The sequence below is a fragment of the Trichosurus vulpecula genome, chromosome 4, assembly GCF_011100635.1.
Source record: "Trichosurus vulpecula isolate mTriVul1 chromosome 4, mTriVul1.pri, whole genome shotgun sequence".
Lineage (NCBI taxonomy): Eukaryota > Metazoa > Chordata > Mammalia > Diprotodontia > Phalangeridae > Trichosurus > Trichosurus vulpecula.
In genome coordinates, this window is record NC_050576.1 from 209,207,712 (window position 1) to 209,232,288 (window position 24,577).

At 40.2% G+C, this 24,577-nt stretch overlaps 1 protein-coding gene across 4 annotated transcripts in view; it reads right to left on the reverse strand.

Annotated features, from left to right (window-relative positions):
* ARSG (arylsulfatase G) overlaps positions 1–24,577 on the reverse strand; it is a 181,382-nt gene that overhangs the window by 73,615 nt on the left and 83,190 nt on the right. For 3 of the 4 annotated variants that reach the window (XM_036754100.1, XM_036754102.1, XM_036754099.1), the window contains exon 4: positions 7,929–8,834. In XM_036754100.1, coding sequence (XP_036609995.1) covers positions 7,929–8,146 — 218 coding nt within the window. In that variant the 5' untranslated portion in view covers positions 8,147–8,834. The remainder of the gene's footprint in view (positions 1–7,928; positions 8,835–24,577) is intronic. The other variant, XM_036754101.1, reaches the window with a different exon arrangement.

Genomic DNA, 24,577 nt, shown 5'->3' on the forward strand with positions numbered 1-24,577 from the left:
GATAGCTAAACCCACGGGAGCTGATGAGGTCAACCAAGGGAGAAAACATAGAGGAAAAAGAGAAGAGGCACCAAGACAGACTCTGACACACCACAGTCACGGAACAGGACACAGATTTTTAGCAAAGGAGACTGAGAACAACATCCTGAGTTATCTTTCATTTCATTAGCCAGTCCCTTATTATGACTACTATCATTAAACCTTAGAGTTGATGTTTAAAGTCTGTACTGTTGCTGCTGTTGTTGGTTTTACTTATTCTGTACTGTAGCTAAAAGTAAAACCTCATTTTGCAGAGAAGAAAGTTGCACTAGGTATGGTTTATTGTAATTCCTTTTTCTTGCATGTTGAGTTGATAGTTTCCTTTGAAGCACTGTCACATGTAGTCTTGCAAATGTGCTTATCAAAAGTGCCAAAAGACTTTTTTTCATTTTTTTCTAACTTTTTCAAAGGTTTTGCTCTACCCCCACTAACTCAAATAATAGTAGTCCCTGCCAAAGTCAATATTTATTAGTGTCCAAAGCTCAGCAGACAGTCTACACTGAGAGAAGCACCACCTCCCAAAGTCACTGACAATAAGATTTAGGTTAACTATGAGAACTAATCCATCATAAGTTTTCCTCCAAACAACCTGAAAGTGCTGTGGATCAAAAACTAATCATGGGTAAGGAAGGTATTGTCCATGGGTCAGGCTCCTGTGCTCCAGACAATTAGCATTTAGGAAAGATTGTTCACAAGCTCCGGCATGTACCACCTGGCCAATTTGTGCTTACAAATCTTAGAGAACGTTTGAAAAACACAGAAACTCATTGACAAAGATCGATCTCAGAAGTAGTGCTTTTTCACTATTTCTGTATTTTTTTATATACGTGTGTGCATTTATCTAGTAAAAGAAAGCCACCATTACACCAAATTGTAGTCAAAGACATCCTACAATCCTCAGACAAATACTTATACTTATATTAGTGTGGAAAAGGCTAGTGTAGAGCCAGAAGAAACCTTACAGGCCCAGAGGATTCTTTTCTTCATCTGGAAGTACCCATTGTGATGAAGAGCAGCATTTGCACCCCAAGCACTAGTATTCATCAGCAGGAATTAATCTCTATAATGACTCATCTTTCTTTTTTTTTGTTTTTTTGGTTTTTTGCAGGGCAATTGGGGTGAAGTGACTTGCCCAAAGTCATACAGCTAGTACATGTGTCAAGTGTCTGAGGCTAGATTTGAACTCAGGTCCTCATGACTCCAGGGCCAGTGCTCTACTCACTATGACTCACCTTTCAATAAATCTCACTGGAATAGAAGTGAGTGGGGCTTTCACGTTTTAGATGTGCAGGGATAATGTTTGCCACTATTTCTTTAAAGAACATTAGTTGTTAGACATTAGATTTGGGTGGAAGAGCCTGATCACCTTTCTGACTCTTCAAATTAACCCCATGAACCTAGATCAAGGAGGGGTCAGACAGGTAGGTATATAGGAGAACCAAGAGAAAGCAGTATCATTAAACTTGGAGAGGTAGAGGGTGGTCAACAGTGTTTAAAAAAAGGATTAAGATTTAGGGTAGTAAAGAAGGATTAGGACTTTTTAAAAAAGGCATCAGATTTGGCAATTAAGAGTTAACTCATAAATTTGGAGAGAACAGTTTTAGTTGAGGGATAAGGTTGGAAACTAGATCACAAAGGGTTGATAAGTGAGAAAAGAGAAAGTGAAGACAAGGAGCATGTACAGTTTTCTCTTGGAGTTTCCTCTTGAGAAAAGAGGAAAGATATAGGGTGATAAATAAAGGATGATAGCTTCTGAAGATATTGGGTATTTAAAGTCTAGGAGATGTGGCTGTTTGTAGACACCAGGGAAGGAATCAGTAGATGGAGAAAGATTGAAGATCAGAGAGTAAGTTGGGGAAATGATTGTGAGGACAAATTGGAGAATCAATTGGAGATCAAGGGTACAGGTAGACAGGTTGGTCTTGCAAGAAAATGGTCAACCTCTTCAGAGTGAAGGAGAGTTTATTGGTGTGTTTATGTTTCCACAGCCCTTCCCACACTGATTATACTTATATTTTCCACTTTTGCCAATTTATTGGGCATGGGGTAAAATTTCAGGGTTGTTTTATTTGCATTTTTCTCATTATTAGTGATTTGGAGCAAACTTTCATATGGTTGGTAGCAGTTTGTAATTCTCTAGAGAAATCTTTGTTCATATCCTTTGTTCACAAATCCTTTGGAAATTAGCTCTCAGCTTTATATATTTGCATCAGGTCCTTTAGATAAGAGACCCCTGTCAGCGATATTTGATGCAACTGTTTTTCCCAACTGACAGCTTCCCTTTTTGCCCTGGTTGCATTGATTTTGTTCACACAACATTTTTTAATTTCATGTAACTTAATCTGTTTTACATCGAGCCATCACTTCCCTCCCTTGACTGAATAACAATTCTCCCCCATCCACTTCTATAAATGTTGTCTTCTAATCGTCTAGTTGTCTTCTAATTTTTTAGTGGTACAACCATTAATATGTAATCTATTTTGAGCTTATTTTGCTGTGTGATTTAATAGTGGTCTAAACTAAATCCTACTAGATTGCTTTCTAGTTTTCACAATAACTCTTGTCAACTAGAGATTACTTCATTAAGTAATTTATTTTCCCATGACTATTGAACATTCTCAGTTACATTTTCAAAGCACTAATGCAAACCCACAAATGCCTTTGAAAGTGGTAAGTCCAACTTGGGTGATCTCTGCAACTAATGGCTTCTTTTAAACAAAAACCGAGTCAAGTTAGTGAAGATAAGCAAAAGTAATTCTTAGAATGGATTGACATTTTCAATTCAGCAAATAGTTTCAGAGGCTACAGAATATGGGGAGTGGAGAGCTATACCTACAGTCATGAAGACAAGCTCTGACACTTAGATCTATGACTCTGGGCAAGTCGTTTAACTTTCTGAGCCTCGGTTTCTCCATCTGTAAATGACAATGATGAAACTTGCAGTACCTAGCTTACCAGATTGATGTGAGATGCTTTATATAAAGCCATTTACAAATTTTCATAAAATTCACAAATATGACTTGAGATGCTTCATATAAAGCTATTTGCAAATTTTAAAGCATTGTATTGTGGAAGAAAAATTCTGTGCTCTGCATTTTGGACACAAATAGGTCAGGGACAAATTAATCAATTAATTAATTAATTAGATTGTTCTAAATATTTTTAGGGGAAACAAATCTAAAAGGATGCAAATCCATCCTGTCTTTGAAAATCTCTCTGCCCAAGCCATTTCCAACATACAGTATTTGAGAACAAAACAAACATTTTGTAATCAAGATTAAATAGGAAGATGAAATAAATCTAGGCAATAATTTTGATTTATCAAACAAAATAATAGTCACTTTACTGTCAGATGACTCTGTAAAATCATTTCCCTAAACTAGTTAAAGGCATGCACTCAAATCATCACCCTATTTTTTAATCTTTAAAGAAAACAGAATTTTTCCTTGAATTTTGATTTTGTTTCTTTTTAGAAACTGATTAGGTCTTTGAAACAGATGTTAAAAGAATTTCAGGCTAAGCCAATGATCAAGTATCAACAAGGTTTTCTACTGAGGTGAGATGAAAGACTTGAGACAAAAATATTGAGAAAATAAAATTTTTAAAATATTTCTAAAAGAGGAAGTTGGAGGGAGTAGGAAGAGGTTAGTATCTTTCCAGAGTTTAAATATTAGTTGTTAATATTATCTAGTAGAGTCCTGTACACAGACCCAGTCTCAAATACCATTTCTCTCATATATCTCTGAACACTAGCATCTAGTCGAATTCTAGCCCTTAATCCATGTCTGTATATCTTGCATCTCCAACTGCCTTTCAGGCATCTTGAAGTTGTGTCCAGTAGACATCCTAAAACCGATATATCCAAAACTGAACTCCTTATCTTTCTCCCTAAACACTTCCTACCTTCTTTTTTTTGGAGGGGAAAAGGCAGGGCAATTAAGGTTAAGTGACTTGCCCAAGGTCACACAGCTAGTAAGTGTCAAGAGGCCGGATTTGAACCCAGGTCCTCCTGATCCCAGGCTTATAGCCTAGGTGTGACTCCTCATTATCTTTCACCTCTCATATCCAGTTTGTTGCCACAGCCTGTTGATTTCATCTTTTTAACATCTCCTGAATATGGCCTTTTCTCTCCTCTGACATTGTCACCACTCCGGTACAAACTTTCATCATCTCATGTCTAGACTATTGCAATAGCCTGCTGATGGGTCTGCCTGCCTCAAGTTTTTACCCACTTCAACCTGTTCGTAATTTGGCCACCAAAATGATTTTCTGAAAGCTCCATGTCACCCCTCTACTCAATTAGCTCCAGAGATTGCCTATCACCTCCAAGATTAAATACAAAATCCTCTGTATGGCATTCAAAGCTGTTCATAACCCAGCTCCCACCTACCTTTCCAGTCTTCTTACACCTCACTCCCTGCCATGTATTCTTTACCTCACTCAAAATGAGAAGCTGAAAAGGCCTTAGTCTAAAAGGGCCAGGGTCTCCCATTGCATCCTGGGCCATCTCCAGTCATCCTGATGAATATCAGGTCACTGGATCCAGTGGCTCTGGAGGAGAAAGTGAGGCTGGTGACCTTGCACAGCTCTCCCTCATTCAAATCAAAGTTAACCGCAAGTCATGTCATCACCTCCCTGATGTCATCGTCCTCTTCGAAAAAGAAGGACAAACACAACAATCCAGCGACACTGACCTCCTTGCTGTTTCATGAACAAGATACTCCATCCTCTGTTCCAGGCATTTTCTCTGGCTATCTTCCATGCATGGAATACTCTCCCCCTTCACACACTGGCTTCCTTTAAGATGAAATTTAAATCTTATCTTCTATAGGAAGCCTTTCCTAACCCATCTTAATCCTAGTACCTTCTCTCTTTTAATTAATTCCTTTTTATTCTGCATATACCTTGTTTGTACACATTTCCTTGCCTGTCGTGCCTCTTTTTGTATCCCAGGCACTTAGCATATAGTAGACCCTTAGGAGAGTAGGCAGAGTTTATTGACTGACATTTCTAATCTTCCATTTCCTTAGCTGCAAAATGTCTATTTATCCTCCTCTCATTACAGAGTTGTGAAGTTGACTATGGAGTTAGTTTAAAAAGCACTGGCTTTAAAGTCAGAAGAACTGAGTTTAGGTTGTTACTAATTTAAGGGAATTCACTTAACCTCTGTGGACTTGAGTTTTCTCATTTGTAAAATGAACCAGGGAGACTAGATAACCTTTAAGATCCCTTCTAGCTCTCTGATTCCATGAAAGTGTTTCTTAATGTGCAACATAAATGTGAGCTACTGATATTAATTGATTCTCAAGCCTCTGACCTCCCTAGGCCATGTCTGGTACCTCTAAGATGACAGGGAGTGACCACAGCTACTCAGGATCTTTGATAGGAAAGAGCATGGCAATACTGGAAGATTTAACTAAAAAGACGGGGACAATATGAGAGAATACTTGGGAAGATGGAGAGATTGGTGTGTGGGAAGGAGTCCAGGGAGGCAGAGAAACAGGAGGGCTCCATGGACTATGAAGGCAAAGTCACCCCAGGTAGGAAAAGTCCAAGAAGCCTGAACTTTGTCCCCAAATTCAAGAGGAAGTGATTGTCTCTCCCTTCTTCCACTCTTTTATTCCCTCCCCATCCCTAATGAAGACAAGAACAGAAAGGGGTAGGAACCCAGCCTTGTGCTAGAGGATGATGGGAAATCAAGGCCACCGAATTCCTGGGCCACCTTCTTTAGTGGAAGGAGCAACACCTTCTGCTCCAGTACATATGGCTTCTCCTTGTGTGCCTTGGCATTTTAACCTTTTATTATGCAGAAATGCCAATATGTTTCAAAAATGCAATAATATATAATACAATTGAGGTTATATTTGTTATTCTCTGCATTCACTGACAGAAAAAAAGTTTATTAAATACTCCTAAATTAATTTTTGGAATTTCACAGGCAACCAAGATCCAGTAAAGCCTAATATTTCCCCCAAACTATCAGTATTTGAGAATTGAGAAAGACTAGCAAAAATGACTAATGATGGTACTTCCATATACTTGTCATGACTTCTCCACTCTCACAGCCTCTACCCTAGTTCAGGTCTTCATCTCTCACCTGCACTACTACAACAGCCACCAAATTGGTCTCTCCAATCCCAGTCTCTCCCCTTTCCAATCCATCCTCCATACAGATACCAAAATTAGGTTCCTAAAACACAGATTAGATTCTGTCACCACCACTCCCCACTCAAATATAGCCAATGGCTTCTAAGATAAAATACAAAAACAAACAAAGAAAAACCACATCTGGAAAGTCCTTCCTCCTCACCTCTGCACACCTCATAGAAGCACTAGCTTCCTACCCCATCTCCCAGGGCTTTTATCATTTACACCTCTTAAAATTTACTTTGTTTTAATTATATGTGTGTATATTTTATCTTCCCATTAGAATATAAATTCCTCAAGTGAAAGGATTGTTTCTTTTATTAAAGTTTTTCTCACCAAAACTTAGCATAGTGCCTGGGGCATAGTAGCATAACATAGTGGGTGCTTCTAAAAATGCTTGTTAAGTTTAATTGAATATCAACCAATTAGTAAAAAAAAAATAAATCTGTCAGTTTTAGATGGACTGCCACCAGTCAGCCACCTCTCACTTCCATCATGGGACCACTGTGGTTTGATCATTTTGTTGGAGGTCAACAAAATAATATTTGCATAAAGGGCCCTCCCCAGGTCTCGTTTTGGTCTTGGTTGAGAGGATCTCAGAGGGAAACACTTGGAAAGAACCGAACAGGCCGAAAAGACTGTGGCTTTAAGTATTTTCATCAGTATTTATCTGATAATCTTCTAGGGATTTAAAGACTTAATTAGTCAGGACCTCTATGAAGACTCACTAGGTTGTAATGAGTACATAGCCTTTACCAACTCCATTTTGCAGATTAGAAAAAAATGAAATAGAGGAAGACTGACTTTCTCTGGCCTAGTTCGCTTATCGGTTGCACAGACAAGGATGAAATCCAGAAGTTACTGATGTTCAGACACGTGTTACCAGCATTTGTTTGTGGAATAAAGCAATAAAAGTTATTTGGAGCCAGCGTTTAATAAATAGGCTGATTTATTTCAGGGAGGCCCCCCCTAATAATAGTTACAATATTTGATTTCTCTGAGCCTCAGTTTCTTATCAGTAGTATACAGATATTAATATTTGTACTACTAACCCATAGGGTTGCTCTGAGGATCAAATGAGATGATGCCTATAGAGCACTTTGTAACCATAAAGCACTTGAAATTTGTGGGTCATTATTTTTAATATCACAATGATATAATGATATGATATGATGTAATATAATATAATTAAAATAGAATATCATATCATATGTCATGTCATGTAATATAACATAACATAACATCATAATATCACATACGATTAGCTGTGTTTTATATAGACCAAAAAAGCTAGGAAGACTTGAGTTCAAATCTGGCCTCAGACACTTGCTAGCTGTGTGACTCTGGGCAAGTCATTTGACCTAGTTTGCCTCACTTTCCTCATCTGTCAAATGAGCTGGAGAAGGAAATGGCAAACCACTCCAGCATCTTTGCTAAGAGAAGCCCAGATGGGGACACCACCAAAATGACTCCACAACAATGACCATATACGGGCCAATTGTGTGCTCTTTTGCCTGGGGGCATGCTATTGCATAGTGTGTGTTAAAGAGGAGATCATTTTCATCATAAGATGGCAAATATCAAATATGACATGGTCAGTGATGACAGACTGGGCACCATGTAGTTATCATAAATGGACCTGCTCCTTGCACCTGCGGAAGCTCTTGGTTAAGCCTAGGCTCAGTATGAGACAACCAACGAGACGTCAACAAAGAAGCATGGCTGTCTTTTTTAAAACTCACCTCATCCCTTCTGAAGCCATCTTATCCAGTTGTGGAGTGTCCTTTGTTTCTGCCCAATTTGCCCCCAAGTCACCCCATCCCACATCATCAGCCAAAATGATTACAAAATTAGGCCTCTTGAGGCCTGTCTTCCCATAAAAACGAAAATCCACAAGGGAGTAAAGCAATCCTGTGAAACTTGCACCCAGCAGCAAAACTTTCAGGAAGAGTCCCCCCATGTTCTTACGGGGCTGGATTCCTGTAACTTGGGGCAATGAAATTGGTGGCACCGCTCCAAATCTTTCCTTTAGCTATCTTCTACTTGCCTTAATTGCAAGAAAGTCACTCAGGAGAGCTGCATGCACAAAAAAAAAAAATGTCTCTCTTAGGTGGTGGCAACACCAAGAATGAAGTTAACAGACTGTGATTCTGGGAGCTGAGGAGTCAGGAAGCTTGCAGCCTGCAAGATGGCCTTATTCTTCCTGTCAGTGAACCTTATCACTCACCAGACAGCTGGATGTAGATATTACACTGACTTTTGATGTTTATATCTGGGGTCCACTGAAAAAAGCTAGTTTTTTTTTTCCTTCTCTCTTTTTAACACGGCATACAGTTTCAAGGATTGTTGTCCCAAGTTCTTCTACAGTCTCTGTATCACGGTCACTTGGAAAATGACTCAGCTATGCAATCATGAGAATAACAACCATGTTATTTGAGCTGTGAGGCAGCGCTCACATCTGCTTGGGGTGCCACTCCCTTGCAAGATGAGTTCAGGCAGCTGCAGAACACCTGGATGTCCTAGAGGATGCAGTGGACATGGAGGGAGGGTTCAAATTCCAGATGGCAGAGTCCTTCGTTTCTTCTGTGTTTCTGAAAACATACAAACACACCACACACACACACATACACACAGAGCACACTCATTCACTCACACACACATTGGAGAAGAAAATTAGCGTCAAAACTGCCAGCACAGCTGTGTTTTATTCAGTAGGTTGGGAAAGAATGGCTTTTCCATGACAACAGATGTTTTTTTCCCTACTCAAATATTTAACCTGTATATCAGTTTCTCTGCCTCCAAAATAGTAATGATACCATTGCCAAATGACCTGATTCACAAGGACTGGAAAAAAACAATCTTTCAAAAACATATTGCCAGCTCTGAAGGAGGGGAGGAAAGTGGAATGATTCCACTAGAAAAGCATTCTTTGTAATGACGATGCTATCAAATAAAATCGTTATGTACCACATTCTTATTAACATGGAATAATAATAATAATTAATTAATAACATATAATATATACATACATATATATACATATACATATATATATATACACAGCATTTTAAGGATCTTAGGTCTAGAACTAGAAGGAACCTTGGAAACTATCTAGTCTAACCCTCTCATTTTATAGATGAGCAAACTAAGGCCAAGGGACATAAAATCACTTGTCCAAGATCATGCTGGTAATGTCAAAGTTGGGACTCAAGCTTAGGCCCTCTGACTCTAGAGTCAAGAGCTTTCCCCTTTGCACTACACTGCAACGCCTTACGTCTACTGTATCCTTTGAAAAAAAGGAACTGTGACCTCTTTTCAACCTGACATGGTTCCTTTAATAAGGTATCTAAAGAGTTGATGGAAAACTAGATTATCATGAATCTGGGCACAGACTAGACTAGAAAGTACTAGAAAAAAGGAGAAGGTGCCCTGCTTAACTAATTATAATTCAATCTCCTTGAGAACAAAAAGCAAGAAATCAGAGTGGGAAATGGAATCAGCATGAGGCCAATGTCTCTAGTCCATTAAGGAGTTCTTCATTCACAAGGCCAATAAGGAGATCAGTAGGCAGAGGCGCTGGGAAATATAAAAGACATCAATTTAAAATCAGACATTCAGGAAGGAACTGAGAGGAAGGCAGACCAGTTTAGAGTATAATAGGATGGATATTTCCATTCAGGTAGGACTGGCATTATGACAAATGCTCTTTTCATTAGTGCACCAACAAAATGCATGTTTGATGCTACAAAACCAGCTAACCCAACCATTCACAGTCAATCAGTCAACAAGCATTTATTAAGCACCTACTGTGTGCCAGATACTGGGCTAAGTGCTGAGGATACAAAATTTTTTTTTTGAAAAAAAAAAAAGTCCCTACTGTCAGGGAGCTCAGTCTAACACGGGGGTTTGGGGGTGGGGCGGGGGGCGGGGGGGAAAGTAGGCAAACAACTGTACAGAAATAAAATAAATTGGAGATAAACAATAGGAAAAGCACTCATATTAAAGAGGATCAAGAAAGACTTCTTGCAGTTTTATAAGATTTTAGTTGGAACTTGAAAGCAGCCAGAGAGAGTAGCACAGATGGGGAAGGCAAGAACTCCAGGAAGAGGGAACAGCTAGTGAAGATGTTCAGTCCAAGATGGGGCGTCTCTTGTGGAGGCTGGTGTCACTAGACCAGAGAATATGTGGTGGCAAAAGGGGTAAGATATAAGAAGACCAGAAACATATGAGGGGGCCAGTTAATGAAGAACTTTGAATGCCACACAGGATTTTGGATGGCTAGGTGGCACAGCGGAGAGAGTGTTGGGCCTGAGTCAGGAACTCGTCTTCGTGAGTTCAAATCTGGCCTCAGACACAGCTAGCTGTATGATCTTGGGCAAGTCACTTAACCCTGTTTGCCTCAGTTTCCTCATCTGTAAAATGAGCTGGAGAAGAAAATGGTAAACCACTCCTGTATCTTAGCCAAGAAAATACAAAATGGGGTCATGAAGAATCAGACACGACAATAACTCAACAGAGGTGGTAAGAAACCACTGAACTTTATTGAGTGGGAGTGGGGCAGTGACTACACTTTAGGAACATCAATCAGACAGTTGAGCAGAGGGTAGACTGAAGTGGGGAAAGACTTGAGGCAGAGAGATCAATCAGAAGGCTGTTGCAACAGTCTGAGTAAGAGATGAGGAAGTCTGCACCAAGGTGGTGGCAGTGGCAGAGGAGAGAAGGAGGTATAGATTCAAGATGTTTCGAAGGTAGAATTGAAAGACTTGGCAAGAGATTGGGTATGGAGTGGGAGGCATGAGTGAGAGTGAGGATGTTGTAAGTCTGGGTGACTGGAAGGATGGTGATACCCTTGGCAGAAACAGGAAAGTTGGGAAGAAAGAAAGGCTTGGGGCTGGGGGAGAGAGAAAGAGTTCAGCTTTGGACATGTTAAGTTTAAAGTGTCTACAAGACATTCAGTTCAAGGTGTCCAACAAGCAGTTGGACATGCAAGGCTGAAGATCAGCAGAGAAGTTAGGGCTTGAATAAGTAGATTTATCAGCATAGAAATATTAGCATCGAGAATAATAAAAATTATTAGTATAGAGATGACAATTGAATCCACAGATGCTGATGACATTACTAACTGAAAAAGGTTAAAGGTAGAAGAGAAGAGGGCCCAGGGTGGAACCTTGGGAGACATTCGTAGTTAATGGAGATGACATAGATGAAGATTCAGCAAAGGAGACTGAGAAAGAACAATCAGACAGGCAGGAAAAGAACAAGGAGGGAGCAATGTCATGAAAATCTCGAGAGAAATTAATAAAACAAGGAAAAGAGGGTGATTGATAGTGCCAAAGGCTGCAAAAAGGTCAAGAAGGATGAGGATGGAGGAGAGGCCATTAGATTTGGAAAAATGGACTGAGAGTAGGGGTGGATGTTGGTGGGGGGGCAGGGAGGGAAATGGGGAAAGAATTATAATCCTGAATTATCGGAACAACCCGGAGGCAGCAGTGACTTTGGGGTCAGAATCCTGTCTTTCATACTTGAAGTATTCATTTAAAAAAAAAAAACTTTTTTGAGGCAATCAGGATTGCCCAGGGCCACATAGCTTAGTAAGTGTCTGAGGCCACATTTGAACTCAGGTCTTCCTGATCCCAGGACTGGTGCTCTATCCACTGAGCCACCTAGCTGCCCCCTAAATTCCTTTATAAAACAGAGTGATGGGACTGGGTAGCCTCTGAGTCCCTACTAGCTCTACGGCTATGATCTTATGAAGGTCGGTAGAGGTGTGGGGCGGGGGGGGGGGGGGGGTGTTATGGATGTGGAATAGTGCTTCATGTTGATATGTTTATTGGTTTTGCTGAACTGCTTTTTTCCTCTTCTCTTTCTTTAATCTTTCTTACAAGGGATGGTTCACTGGGTATAGGAGGGAGTAGGGATGTGTGAGGAAATGAATGTGATATAAAAATAAAAGACACGAATAAAATTGAATTTTTTTAAAGGATGAGCCGATAGATGTTTAATCAAAATAAAAGAAACTCCAAGACAACAGCCACAGTCATCTGGTAGTCAATGAATCCATTGTGCAGAAATGCAAATCTTTCCGAATTCCAAAATGAGACTCATACTTTCAAATTTAATTTTAATCAAATAGTATTTGTGAAGGAAAAAAAAAACATTTCTCTTTCCCTAGAATAACAATATACACACAAAGGACATTTAATAAATTCTTGTGGACAGACTCCCATCTTCTTTCAAAGGCAGCTAGCCTGGAGTGGATAGCACAGTGGATAGAGCACCTGGCCTGGAGTCAGGAAGATCTGAATTCAAATATGGTCTTAGACACTAGCTGTGTGACCCTGGGTAAGTTGCTTAACTTCTGTTTGCTTCAGTTTCCTCTTCTGCAAAATGGGCATAATAATAAACCCTACCTCCCAGGGTTGTTTTGAAGATTGACTGAGATAATTATAAAGCACTTAGCACAGGCCTTGGCACATAGTGCTATATAAATGTTAGCTGCTAGTATCATTGTTATTATGATTATTATTATTATTAAACTAGATTCTCTCTTCTAGGGTCTTTCCAGGGTTTTCTTCTTAAAGCTACTTAGCTTAGAACTCTAAACAGTTTTATTTCTTATAAGTAACCTATTTGGGGTGGTCCAGATTAAACAAGGGATTTAAAGGTATAAATGTACTTAAGAAGAAGTTTGTCCCACAAAAGGAGCAAATAGAGATTGTTTTCTTTACTGTTCTCCAAGATAAAGTTTCTTGAGAATTTTCAAAGATAATTATTAATACTTGCCACTAGAAAAGAATGGACATAAGCTAATTCTATGCTCTCTCTTTCCTTTCTTGCCCCAACCCGGCCCCCAGCACCCCACTGTACTCCCTAGGGAAAAACTTAATTTCTTATCTTGTCCCCAATTTTTTATGGAAGGGAAAAAGCAAGCTAAGATGAAGAGACTTGATTATAGCCACAGATGGAAGTCAAGGTCAAGGCTGAGACTTGGAGCTCAGGTGCCCAGAAGAATCTGGCCCTCATCCTTACTTTAAGGAATTGTTATCTCTCCATTTTCCACCTCTATTCAACACTCCTTTATTCCTCCCACACATCTCATTTTAAAAAAATAGAGACAGAGAGAGTAGCCGTAGAAAAGAGGGACATTTCAACTAAGGGGAGGGGGCGGGGTAAAGATGCTTCATGCTGCCAGAGAGAAAAAAACCTCTATTTCCTCTTGGTCTCTTTGACTTTGCAATTCAATTCAACAAACACTTATTAGGTACCTACTATGTGCTTAAACAAACACTTATTAGGCACCCACTATGCAATTAATCTGCTTAACCCACCCAATCTACCAGGATAGGATTACACTGAGCCGGAAAGGATGTTAGAGGCCATCTCCTCCAATTCTCTCATTTTATAGATGAAAAAGCTGAGGCCCAGAGACCTCGTGATTTCCCAAGGTTCATAGAGCTTGTGAGTATTAAAGAGGGGATTTGAACCCAGTTCCTCTGACTCCTCTTTCCACTACAGCACACTGCTTGCTTGCCTGGAGGCTCTGAATATATCATACACAGATGAATAATAGAGTTTTTATCCTCAAAGAGTTCACAGCATAGCAAGGCATGGACAGAATTAGGAGACTTAAATTTGAATCCTATGTCTGATACTCTGTGTGCCCTGGGGAAATCACTTAATCTACAAGATGCTCACTTTCCTCATATGCAAAATGAGGGTGATAATAAGCATTTATTAAGCAACTCCTATGTGCCAGGCACCGTGCTAAGTGCTTTACAAATACTATCTCATTTGATCCACACAGTAACTACGTGAGGTAGGAGCTATTATTATCCTCATATTATAGCTAAGGAAACCTTGGCACACAGAGTTTGGATGACTTGCCCAAGTCTCATAACTAATAAGTGTCCGAGACCAGATCTGAACGCCTGAATTCAGCCCCAGTGCTTTATCCACCTAGCTGATGCATTAGTATCCGCACAAGATTAAGAGAATTCTAGATCCTCTCCATGCTAGGTAGGACTCTCCAGTGGCAGAGTTCTGGAAGGACCTGGACAAGAGTCACATAGGACACACAAGCATTATGGATTGTGATCGTCACTGGAGGGAATGCCTGTATTAGTTCAATCACAGATTTGTTGAAATTTTGGAGTATTGGAGTATCTATCTACCTCATGGGGTTATTGTAAGGAAAGTGCTCCAAAAAATTAGAGATGAGGCTATAAGTATAGCAACAACTCATCAGACAGGTACCCAAATGACCATAATGCATGAGACCATGAGTCGAATTGACATTGACATAATACATGTATACAGAGAATGATTACAGATGACATAATACATGTATACAGAGAATGATTACAGATGAAGGACAATGAGAATTTTGAGAATTAGGATTAGGAGGAATGAGGAAAGGCCTTAGGGTAAGACTGAAAGGGACATTAAAGGATTTTAAAAGATTTCATTTCACGAGGATTTAGCTATCTCACACAATAAATTCCACAAAGAAGGATCACTTGTTTCTTGAGTCACTCGGTACCCCTCAAAAAGATCACAAGATCAAGTTGTTAAACCAGATTCTCCCAGTATGAGCATAAATGACCTTCCATGCTTCAGTTCCTCCTGGTGAGTAGCTTCCACCTCAGGAGACTATCTGTTTTAGCAATAACATCAGCATGTTCCCTGGTCACACTTTCTTAACAGACAAGATAGGTGTATTTGAATTTTATTTTTTTTCCTGCTTCATTGATCACCTTTAGGCCAGAAAAGCCAATGAAAAAGACTAGGTTGTTAATAGAAGAAAAAGGAAGAGAAGCAAGTTGTAGCAAAGGATTTGAAACCATACTTTGCTTGAAAGTTCTTTAGGCTTGAAAGTCTAAAAAAGAGAAATCTTGGAGGAGATATAAAAGCTGTCTTCAAATATTTGAAGGGCTGTCATGTGGAAGAAAGATTAGGTTTGTTTGCTTGGATTGCTTTGTTTTGCCAGAAGTTACAGAAATAAGAATAATGCAAATTTCAGAGAAACATATTCAGGCTTGATATCAAGAAAAACTTCCTAACCATTAGAACTGTCCAAACATATAATAGACTGCCTTAGAAGGCAGGTGACCACTTTTCAAGCACACTATAGTGAGAATTCCTCCTCAGGATGTCAAAGTTAACCTAGACACATCAGAGATATCTACTAATTAAAATTCTATGATTCTAAGAAGAATAATCCAAGGACTAGATAACCAGGCTAAATAATTGAGAGCTAAATATTTATCAGTTTCTGAAGACTCCAGTATTTTAGCCCTGGACAAACAGACTGGCTCCTGGATGGGACAACTCTATCTAGGGCTCTCCTGGAGAGTCTTAAAAACAGCTGTAATAACAAAAATAAGGTTGAGCAGAACTTTCTTGGAAAAATATCTTGTTAGTTTTCTATGGCACCTGATGAGCTATGGTTAAGAGAGACAAGTATAGATTTTGAAGTCATCTGCACAGAGATAATAATTGAATTCATAAGAGTTCATGAGTTCATTATGAGACCAACAGAGAAAGGGCATAAAAAGAAAAGCTAATATTTACATAGAGTTTAAAGTTTGCAAAATGCTTTATATTTGTTATCTCTTTTGATCCTTACATAAATCCTATGAGGTAGGGGGCTATTATCCCCATTCTACATAATAGAAAACTGAGACTGAGTGCATGTAAGTGACTTCCCCAATGTCACATAGCTAGTAAGCACCTGAGGCTGGATTTGAACTCATCTTCCTGATTTCAAACCCAAAGTTCTGTCTTCTGTGCCACTGAAAAAAAGAAGAGGGTCCAGAACAGTCCTTTGGGAAGATAATCAGGGTTAGGGAGCAAGGCCTACTCCCTAAAACAAATCCATTTATTGGATTTGTTCTGCGAATTTTGGATTCAGTCAGAGGGCCCCACTTGAGGACCTAGAGAGCCGCATATGGCCTGGAGGCCACAGGTTCCCCACCCCTGCAGCAGGCTATAATCATCCATTGGAGATTTTGGAGTAGTCTGACAAGTAAGGGAGAACCAGAATAGCCAAAGAAGAGAATATCCGAGAATAAATGTATAAAGCTTTGTTGAGATCAACAGGTTAAGAAAAGACTATCAGATCTGGCAATTAAGAAATCAATGATAACTTTAAAGGAACCAGTTTCAATGGAGTGTCTGGACACAGGGCCAGAATGAAAAGGAATTAAGAAATTAATAGGAGGAAGGGAAGAGGAGGTAGTGAGTGTAGATGGTATTTTCTAGGAAGTTAACTGTAAAAGAAAGGAGAGATACAGGACAAGAACAAGAGTGACATGGCATAGCTAAGTGAAAGCCTTTTAAGAATGGGGAGATTTGAAGTTTGTAGGAAGCAGAGGAGGACCCACTAGAAAAGGAGAAATTCATTATGAAAGAGAGGCTGATTGAAGGGGGAAAAATTTCAGAGGTGATGGGAAGATGGGGGTTCAGGGGCACAGTTGCAGGCATCAGCCTTAGCAAGAAGAAGGACACCTCATTTTCAGGGACTAGAGTGAAAAAGGAAAAACTGAGAACTGATGTAGAACTGAGGTATCAAGGGATTAGATCAGGAGAGAAAAGGGAGTTTGAGGCCTGTGCCCTTTATCTTCCCAGTAAAGTAGGGGGTTAGGTAGTCTTCAGAAAGATGAGGGGGAAGAGATATTGTGGGAGAATTGAGATGAGAAGAGAAGGGTTGTATCAGCTATTATGGGGAATGTGATAGATCAGGCAAGAATAAAAGGATTATCATGCAGAAATGAAGGTGCGGTTGAGAATAGATTTAAAAATTTGTAATGAAAGCTGTCAGAATAGTTTTTGCTTCTAGCTCTGTTTAGCAGCATGCCAGTAGGATCAAGCAAGAAGGTGGATGAAATATCAAGATGCTCTGAGGGAGAGGGAGGAGCCAGCATGTGTTAGGCAAATGAAACCATCATCAACACCACCTTGACCATCATGTCCCATTAGACTCTGATGGAGATGGCATAGAGCCCTGAGCCCAAGAGTCTTGGGAGTAGCAGAGCCTCCCTGGCCCCCTCCCCATCACCAGTCCTGCTTTCAGCCAAGCCCCTGAAACCATCATTAAGAAGAGAAATAATCGTGGAGAATACAGCCCACCTTCCTCATTGCCACCAGCAACAATTGCCATCATCAGGCAGATAAGCACAGCTTATCTGTGGGGGCTGACAGCACCCCGAAAGCACACACTGCTAGTGCTTTCAGCCTAACCCTCACAACCAGCATCCAGAGAGCCAATTCCTGTAGAAAAAGCATTGTTCAACCCTACCAGCTGCCAACAAACCGCCATTCACAGGGTGGACAAGCCTAGCTGAACCCTGGAGAAGAGACAGGAAATAGTTTGTGCTAGGCAGCTCAGTCTACCACCACCTGGACCACCATCTCCCCTCAGAACCTGATGGGAACAGCCCCAGACCCCCACTCAAAGAGTCTTGGGAATATCAATGCTTCCAGCCCAGTACCCTCAGCCATCATCCTGGAAAGTAACTCAGGGGACACATAGCCTGGGGACTGCCCCTACAGGTACTAGAGCCACAGCTATTGAAAAAGCTATTGAAGAAAAGTCCTTGTCACCAAAGCCTTTGGTGCTGTCAAATGGTTCAACATCAGAAATTGATATGATTTTATCAGTGAAAATTATATTAGGGAGACATTGCCATCTGCTTTGCTGCTGTACCCTAAGGACCCTAATCCCTTTCTTTCTGCCTTGCTGCTCAAATTTTCCATATGTATTCTCTCCCCCATTACAGTGTGAGCGTCCTGAGATCAGAGACTGTCTTACTTTTCTATTTGCATCCCTAAGCCTTAGCCTAGTGCTTTGTACAGAGTAAGCATTTAATAAGTGCTTTATTCATTCATTCACTCACTCACGATGGGGGTCATACAGAGTTGAGGTTTAACAAGGTATTATTGGTAAAAAAAAAAAAATTAAGGGGCAAGAGAGTCGAAGGTAGAGAACAGCATGTAGCTGAACTACTCATCTACAAGGACAGCAATGGAGGCTTAAAATACAATGGGGCAGGTAGAACTCAAACACTCAACAATAGTCCCCAAAATATTAGAGCAGACCCAAAAGACTAAAAAATTAGAATGTGTGAGCTATCTGCTATTAAAAAAACTGACTTGGAAAACAGGATAAGAAGAGATCATTTAAGAATAATTGGACTTGGAGAACCAGCAAAATGATAGAAGAAATGGTGTAGTATAGGTCTCTCTCACAACTACTCCAGTGAAGAATAAAAGGACCACCAGGCCAAATGGTGATAGGAAAATAGAAGGAGAAACTACAGGGGGCGTCTTTTTCCAAGCCAAGTAAGCACAGGGAGACAGCCAGAAGCCTACAGACATTGAAGAAAGCAGTATAGCCTAGAAGAGCCATGCAGGAGGTACTGAAGCCAGAAGCATCATGGACCCAGAGCTGTCACTTTGACCTTGGACTTGAGTAGCAGAACCAGCATGAGGATCATGACTGCAGCCTGAAGCTTTGACTTGCAGAGGGGATCCTGGAACAAGGGTGAAGATGCATTTGTGTGGCTCTGATCCTGGAGCCTTCTAATGCTGGGACCAGGGCTAGGACCTGAAGCTGTATGCTTGTGCAGGGAGCATAGCCTAGAGCAGAGATTGAGGTTCTATCCTCCAGTCTTCTAGGCCACTGAAAAAGTCTGGGTACCAGCAGCTTCCTACTGGAACTCCAGACTGGAGGTGGGGAGGGTAGCAGTAGCCTGCAGCTCCACAGCTCAGATTCTGAGAATCAAGATTTTACACTAGACCTGCCTCTTGTTGCTGTGCATACCCTGTCTAGTCTTCTGCCACTGTGCTGCCTTTGTTGAGGGAGAGCTGATTCATTCTCTGAGCCTTTAGGACTCCCATCTCTACCTACTACCCATTACCCAGTCTATCTGCTGCCTCTGAGGCCCACATCTCTGTTCACTATTATCTGCTGCTGCCAGGGCCTGTATCTCAGTCAGCTTCTTCCCTACCCTCATCCCTCAATATCTTTGCCTTCTGCCCACTCTGCAAGAGTCTACTGCTACCTCAGTGATAGTCTAGGACAATTGTCACTACCTAGCCCTGAGCTCTTCTGCCCTTTACTGGGACTGAACTGAATGTTGTTATAGAGGGGAGCCCAATTGTTAAGACACTACTGGGGCATGACTCTGCCCAGTTTTGTAGACCTGACACTACCATTCTCTGCAGAAGACTGCTGTAGAACTGGGCTGCCCCTGTTTCTATATTCAGAAGGAATCTGGGTTCTATGGGTGCTGCTGATGTGTATACAAAGGTGCCCTAGGGATTGAGTTGCTAAAGTCTCTTGATACAAAGGTGCCCTAAAGGTTCAGTTGCTCTCTCCCTGGAGCCCTAAAGTCTCCTCTCCTTATCTTGAAATACCACCAAACTTCCCCTTATCCTGGACTATGGAATTCCTTGTCTCCCCCCATCCTGGGTCATAAAAATTCCCTTTGTCTTTGTAATAGCAAGTAAAGTGGGACTTTTGTTTTGCTCTTTTTTCTTTTGGAGTTCTAGTTCTTCTCAGCACTAAGGTAATCACGTGCCTTTGATTGAAACTTGCCTTTGTTTGAATCAAGAGTCTTTGATGACCTGCTTAAGTCACAAGAAAGCCTAAGTCACAAGAGATTGAGTCACATGGTTGTGACCCCTTCTGCGGACTGACCCTGAAGAAATATATATATACTCTGAGGTTAGCATTGTGCTTTGGGGGCTCACTCATTGAAAGAGTGTTCCTGTGACTTGACCAGATGAGACTCTGGGCAGCCATTAAGGAGCCCCCCCAGCTTTGAAAACCCAGATGTTGGTGCTTCTCTCTCTGGTAATTATGTAGGTATTGCTATGGACAGATGTTAGAAGCCCTGTCTGCTGATTTGTGTTATTTGTTCTGCTTATATAATTTCTGCTTGTAATTTCTGTTTGTGTTTTCTCTGAAGTTCAGGGTGCTGACTTTTTCCCCTGAATTATGTGAATGGTATATGTATATTTAATTAAAGTGAGATTGTAAACTCCTTAAAGTTGCTTTCCTTAGAAAAGCAGATCAAAGAATGTGTGCTAGCAACCCTCCTGTGTGCTGGTGTTGTTGGTCTTAAACCTCCACAGCAGCTGCAAGCAGCATTGGTGTTACAATCTCCCTTATCCTGTCCTTATAAAAACAAGCCTCTGTCCCTCTGTAAATTGCTAGTCCTTCCAGGGCTAGCTCGATGCTTTGGCATCAATAAAAATAGAGAAGGTCTAAGTGAATTCTTTCACATTTGAACCAGCTCTCCCAACTCTGACCTCATCATTGCCGTTGCTGGGGCCTGACACTACCCTCCTATACTAGGCAGGGGGAGAAAATAGAAAACAACAACAAGAAAGCAACAAAACCAGAGACCCCTTTAGGCCAACACACATACTCTATTATACCATGTGTGAGCAGTAGCTATTTGTGCTGGGGTTGGGGAAATCCTAAATACTGCTGGGGCCTGAGTTCTGGGCTCTTTAAGGATCCCTCACTGCAATCTCCACTGCAACTCACAGTTCATAGTGCTGGGATAACTGTGGAAACTTTTCAAACTGTTGCAGCATCCATGCCTGTCTTTAACTAAATCAATGGGATACAATTGGCACACGTGTCCATATCTCCAATTCCAGAAATATCTCTAGGCCCCTGGAGAGAATTTTTCATTGTCCTTTCACGTGCCTCCCCCAAAAGTTTACATTAAAGCCTAGCAACAAAATCCTTGTAACAAAACTATAGCTGGCCTCTCAAATTCCAAGTTAAAACACACACAAAAAACCACCCCTCAGTTTCTAAAGCATAGTTGTTAGATAATCCACAAATTCCAGAGACCTGCCTTGGTTTGCATTTTTGCACAGTTAGGCTCCCTCAAGGTACTCCTCAATAGCTGGTTATGTCCAGATACAACTGTAGGAATGAGAACTATTGGTTCAGCTGTATAGGCACTTCCAAAGACAATTTAAACAAATATGACTCTTTTAAAGCTGATAAGGCCCTCCTTTCAGGAAATATCCCCTGAGGTAACTGGGTAATGATGCCTATTAGCAAAACAAAGGGATCTGTTCCTAGCAAAAGCTGGACAGAACAAGTTTTAAATTTGTACACTATCAGGCTGATTTGAAGGTAAACTAAGTCCTGAAGGAGGCAGCTAGTTGGCAAGATGATAGAGTGCCAGACCTGGAGTCAGGAAGACTCATCTTCCTTAGTTAAACTCTGACCTCAGACACTTATTATCTATGTGACCTTGGGAAAGTCCCTTAATTCTGTTTGACTCAGTTTACTCATCTGGAAAAGGAACTGGCAGATCACTCCAGTATCTTTGCCAAGAAAACTCCAAATGGGGTCACAAAGAGCCAGACACGACTGATCAACAACTCAACAACTCAACAACAACCACAACAAAAGTCCTGAAGAGATCCCTCTAGTAAAAGTGGAGGAGGCTTAAAATCACCAAGTTGGATGGCCCAACAAAGCTAAAAAGTTTAAGATGCAGTTTACATTGCCTTCTTCTTAATGAATGGTAACAGGCAGGTTATTCTCTAATCACCCAGTAGTAGATGATGTCTCACAGTAAACAAGCACCATTTCTAATGTCACCAAAAGTGTCCCCAGAAGCATCCAATCCAGGCTCACCTTCCAATTCACTGCTCATCTCCTACTCCAAAGAGGTCATTATATTCTAATGCTACAAGCCTATACCAGTCGTTCAGGGTTAAGCCTGACTTAGTCCCCTGGTAGTTTAGGTTTGATATTGGGACAAAATAAAACATCCCTAGGTCATTCAAAAGTTAACGAAAAGAGATTTACTTAGCCACAGCTGAAGAAAGATATTAGACAAGGAGAGGCATTGAGGACAACTCAAATTGGTTCAGTTGAGCTGAGCTATACTATTAGAAGTACTCATGATGATACATTAGCCAAGCATCCCAGTGCCTCTGGAGCTCCTTATGGCTGCTTTGTATGCTAGTAAGAAGACATGATTAGTCCCCTAAATCAATCAAGTTTCAAAGAATATCCTAATACCACTTAATGGAAAAACTAGCCTAACTTGCAAGGGAGAAGGGATCAGGATAGTAATATCATAATAATCTACAACCAAAGACTCTCACAAAAATAAAACTTGGCAAAGTCAACTAGGATTTCTGGAATAAGATGAAGTAAGAGTTTTTTAAAATTATATTATAAATGACATAAGAGCACTAGAGGAAAAAATTAGAAAGGAAATGGGAGCAGCCCTAGGGAAAAAGAGTTGGAATGGAAATAAACAGTTCAGCTACAAAATGTTACCTAAGTAACAGACCCTCTGAAAATGAGAATGGACCAAACAAATTAAGAACTCCCTGAGACGATGATAAATACTGAAATAAAGTGAAAAGAATGAAAACTGAAAAAAATAAAAGAAAATGTGTTATCTCTTTCAATAATAGCTTACCTAGAATACATGTCAAGAAAACATGAAAATCACCAGACTAGCTAAAAACTACACCCCTCCAAAAATTTTTAAAAACCATGAATATTCTATTTCAAGAAATGATTAATCAATCAAATACTTATTAAGTACCTCCTATGTACCAGGCACTCTTAAGCACTAGACTACAGAAAAAGGCAAAAATGCAGTCCTTTCCCACAAGAATCTCATGGAGAAGACAACATGAAAAGACTTAGATACACATGAGACACACACGATGTACATGGAAGGTTTCTAGTTCCTGAAGGAAGGTACTGTAGTTGGTGAAGGGAGGGATGCAGGAAAAAACATCCTGCAGAAAGTCAGATTTGAGCTAAGTGTTGAAGGAATCTTGAGAAGCCAATAATAGGCAGAAATGAGGAAAAAGAGCATTCTAGGCATAGGGGACATCCAGTAAAAGACCACTGGGTAAAGAAATAGTATCATGTGTGAAAAACAGCAAGTCAGTATTGCTGAATAATTGTAGAATACATGGAAGGGAGTACAGTACGAGAAGATTGGAAAGGCTGAAGGAGGCCAGTGAACGACGGGCTTTAAAAGGCAAACAGGATACTATATCCTAGAGGTAATCAGGAACAAGAAGAATTTATTGAGTCACAGGATGATGTGCTTTAAGAGGATCATTTTGGCAGATGATTAGAGGATATCCTAGAGTTGGGAGAGACTTGATACATGAAAAGTACCCAAAGTTATTGGAAATTGAATTAGTAAAGTGAAAAAAGAGAAACTACTGATCCCTTCCTGAAAAAAAAGTCCCAAATGAAAAATCCCAGAAACATCATACCTAAACTTCAGAGCATCTAGGCTAAATTAAAAAATACTGTAAGCAGGCAAAAAGAAGGAGTTCAAAGAGTCACAGCAGCATATAAAGAAGAGGAAAGTTTAGAAAACCTCATTCCAAAAAGTAAAACATAAAGGCTTACAAACAAGAGTAACTTGCTGGATGAAACCATATGATCCTACAGGGGGGAAATGGACCTTTAATCAAAAAGGACTTGCAAGAATTCCTGATGAAAAGATGTGTTGAGTAGAAACTTTGAAATACAAATGCTGGAGTCAAAAGAAACACAAAAGGTAAATCTATATGAACAATTGGAAAGGATTATACAAGGATGAATTGTATACCTTCTAAAAGGGGGTAACTACATAAAAATGTGTTCCCTCATACTCCTAATGTTATCAAGGGTCATAGAGGATCTAGCAATGTTTTTGTTATGTTTCCATGGTCTTAGAGAAAAAACAAAAGAATACACAAGGGAGAAAAGGAGGAAGAAAGGAGTGAAAATATCTGTCATAATCAGGGTATGCAAGAATATTAAACAACCATGAAGGAAGGCTGGAGGATTAGATGTCACTTGAGACTAACTTTTGCCTGAACCAGACAGAAGAGACTAGAACACACACACACACACACACACACACACACACACACACACACACACACACACAGAGTTTGATGCAAAAAAAATGCATTTAACTCAATGTGGAAACCATCAGAGAACTGATGAGGAGAAAGGAAGGGATAAGAGAGAGAGTAGATTCAGGGAGCGATTAGGCATTAGCAAAACAAAGTGCAAATTCTTAGTATGGATCTAAGGTGATCTAAAAGGAAAGAAAGAAAGAGTAAAAACCTGGTATCAAAGTTTGGGTAAAGAGAAAAAAGAAAGGGGCAGGGAAGAAAAAGCAGATTGCATCAAATATAGATCACTACTGCTGAGGAAACTCACCATCCACTTCTTAGTAAACAGGGAGATGGAGGAAAAGAAGAGAAAATATAAGAGGTTATGATGGATGAAAATGTATAGTTAACAATCATAACTATGAAAGTGAATGAGAAGAACTCAACCACAAAGGGGAGAAAGATAGGAGAATAGGTTAGAAAGCAT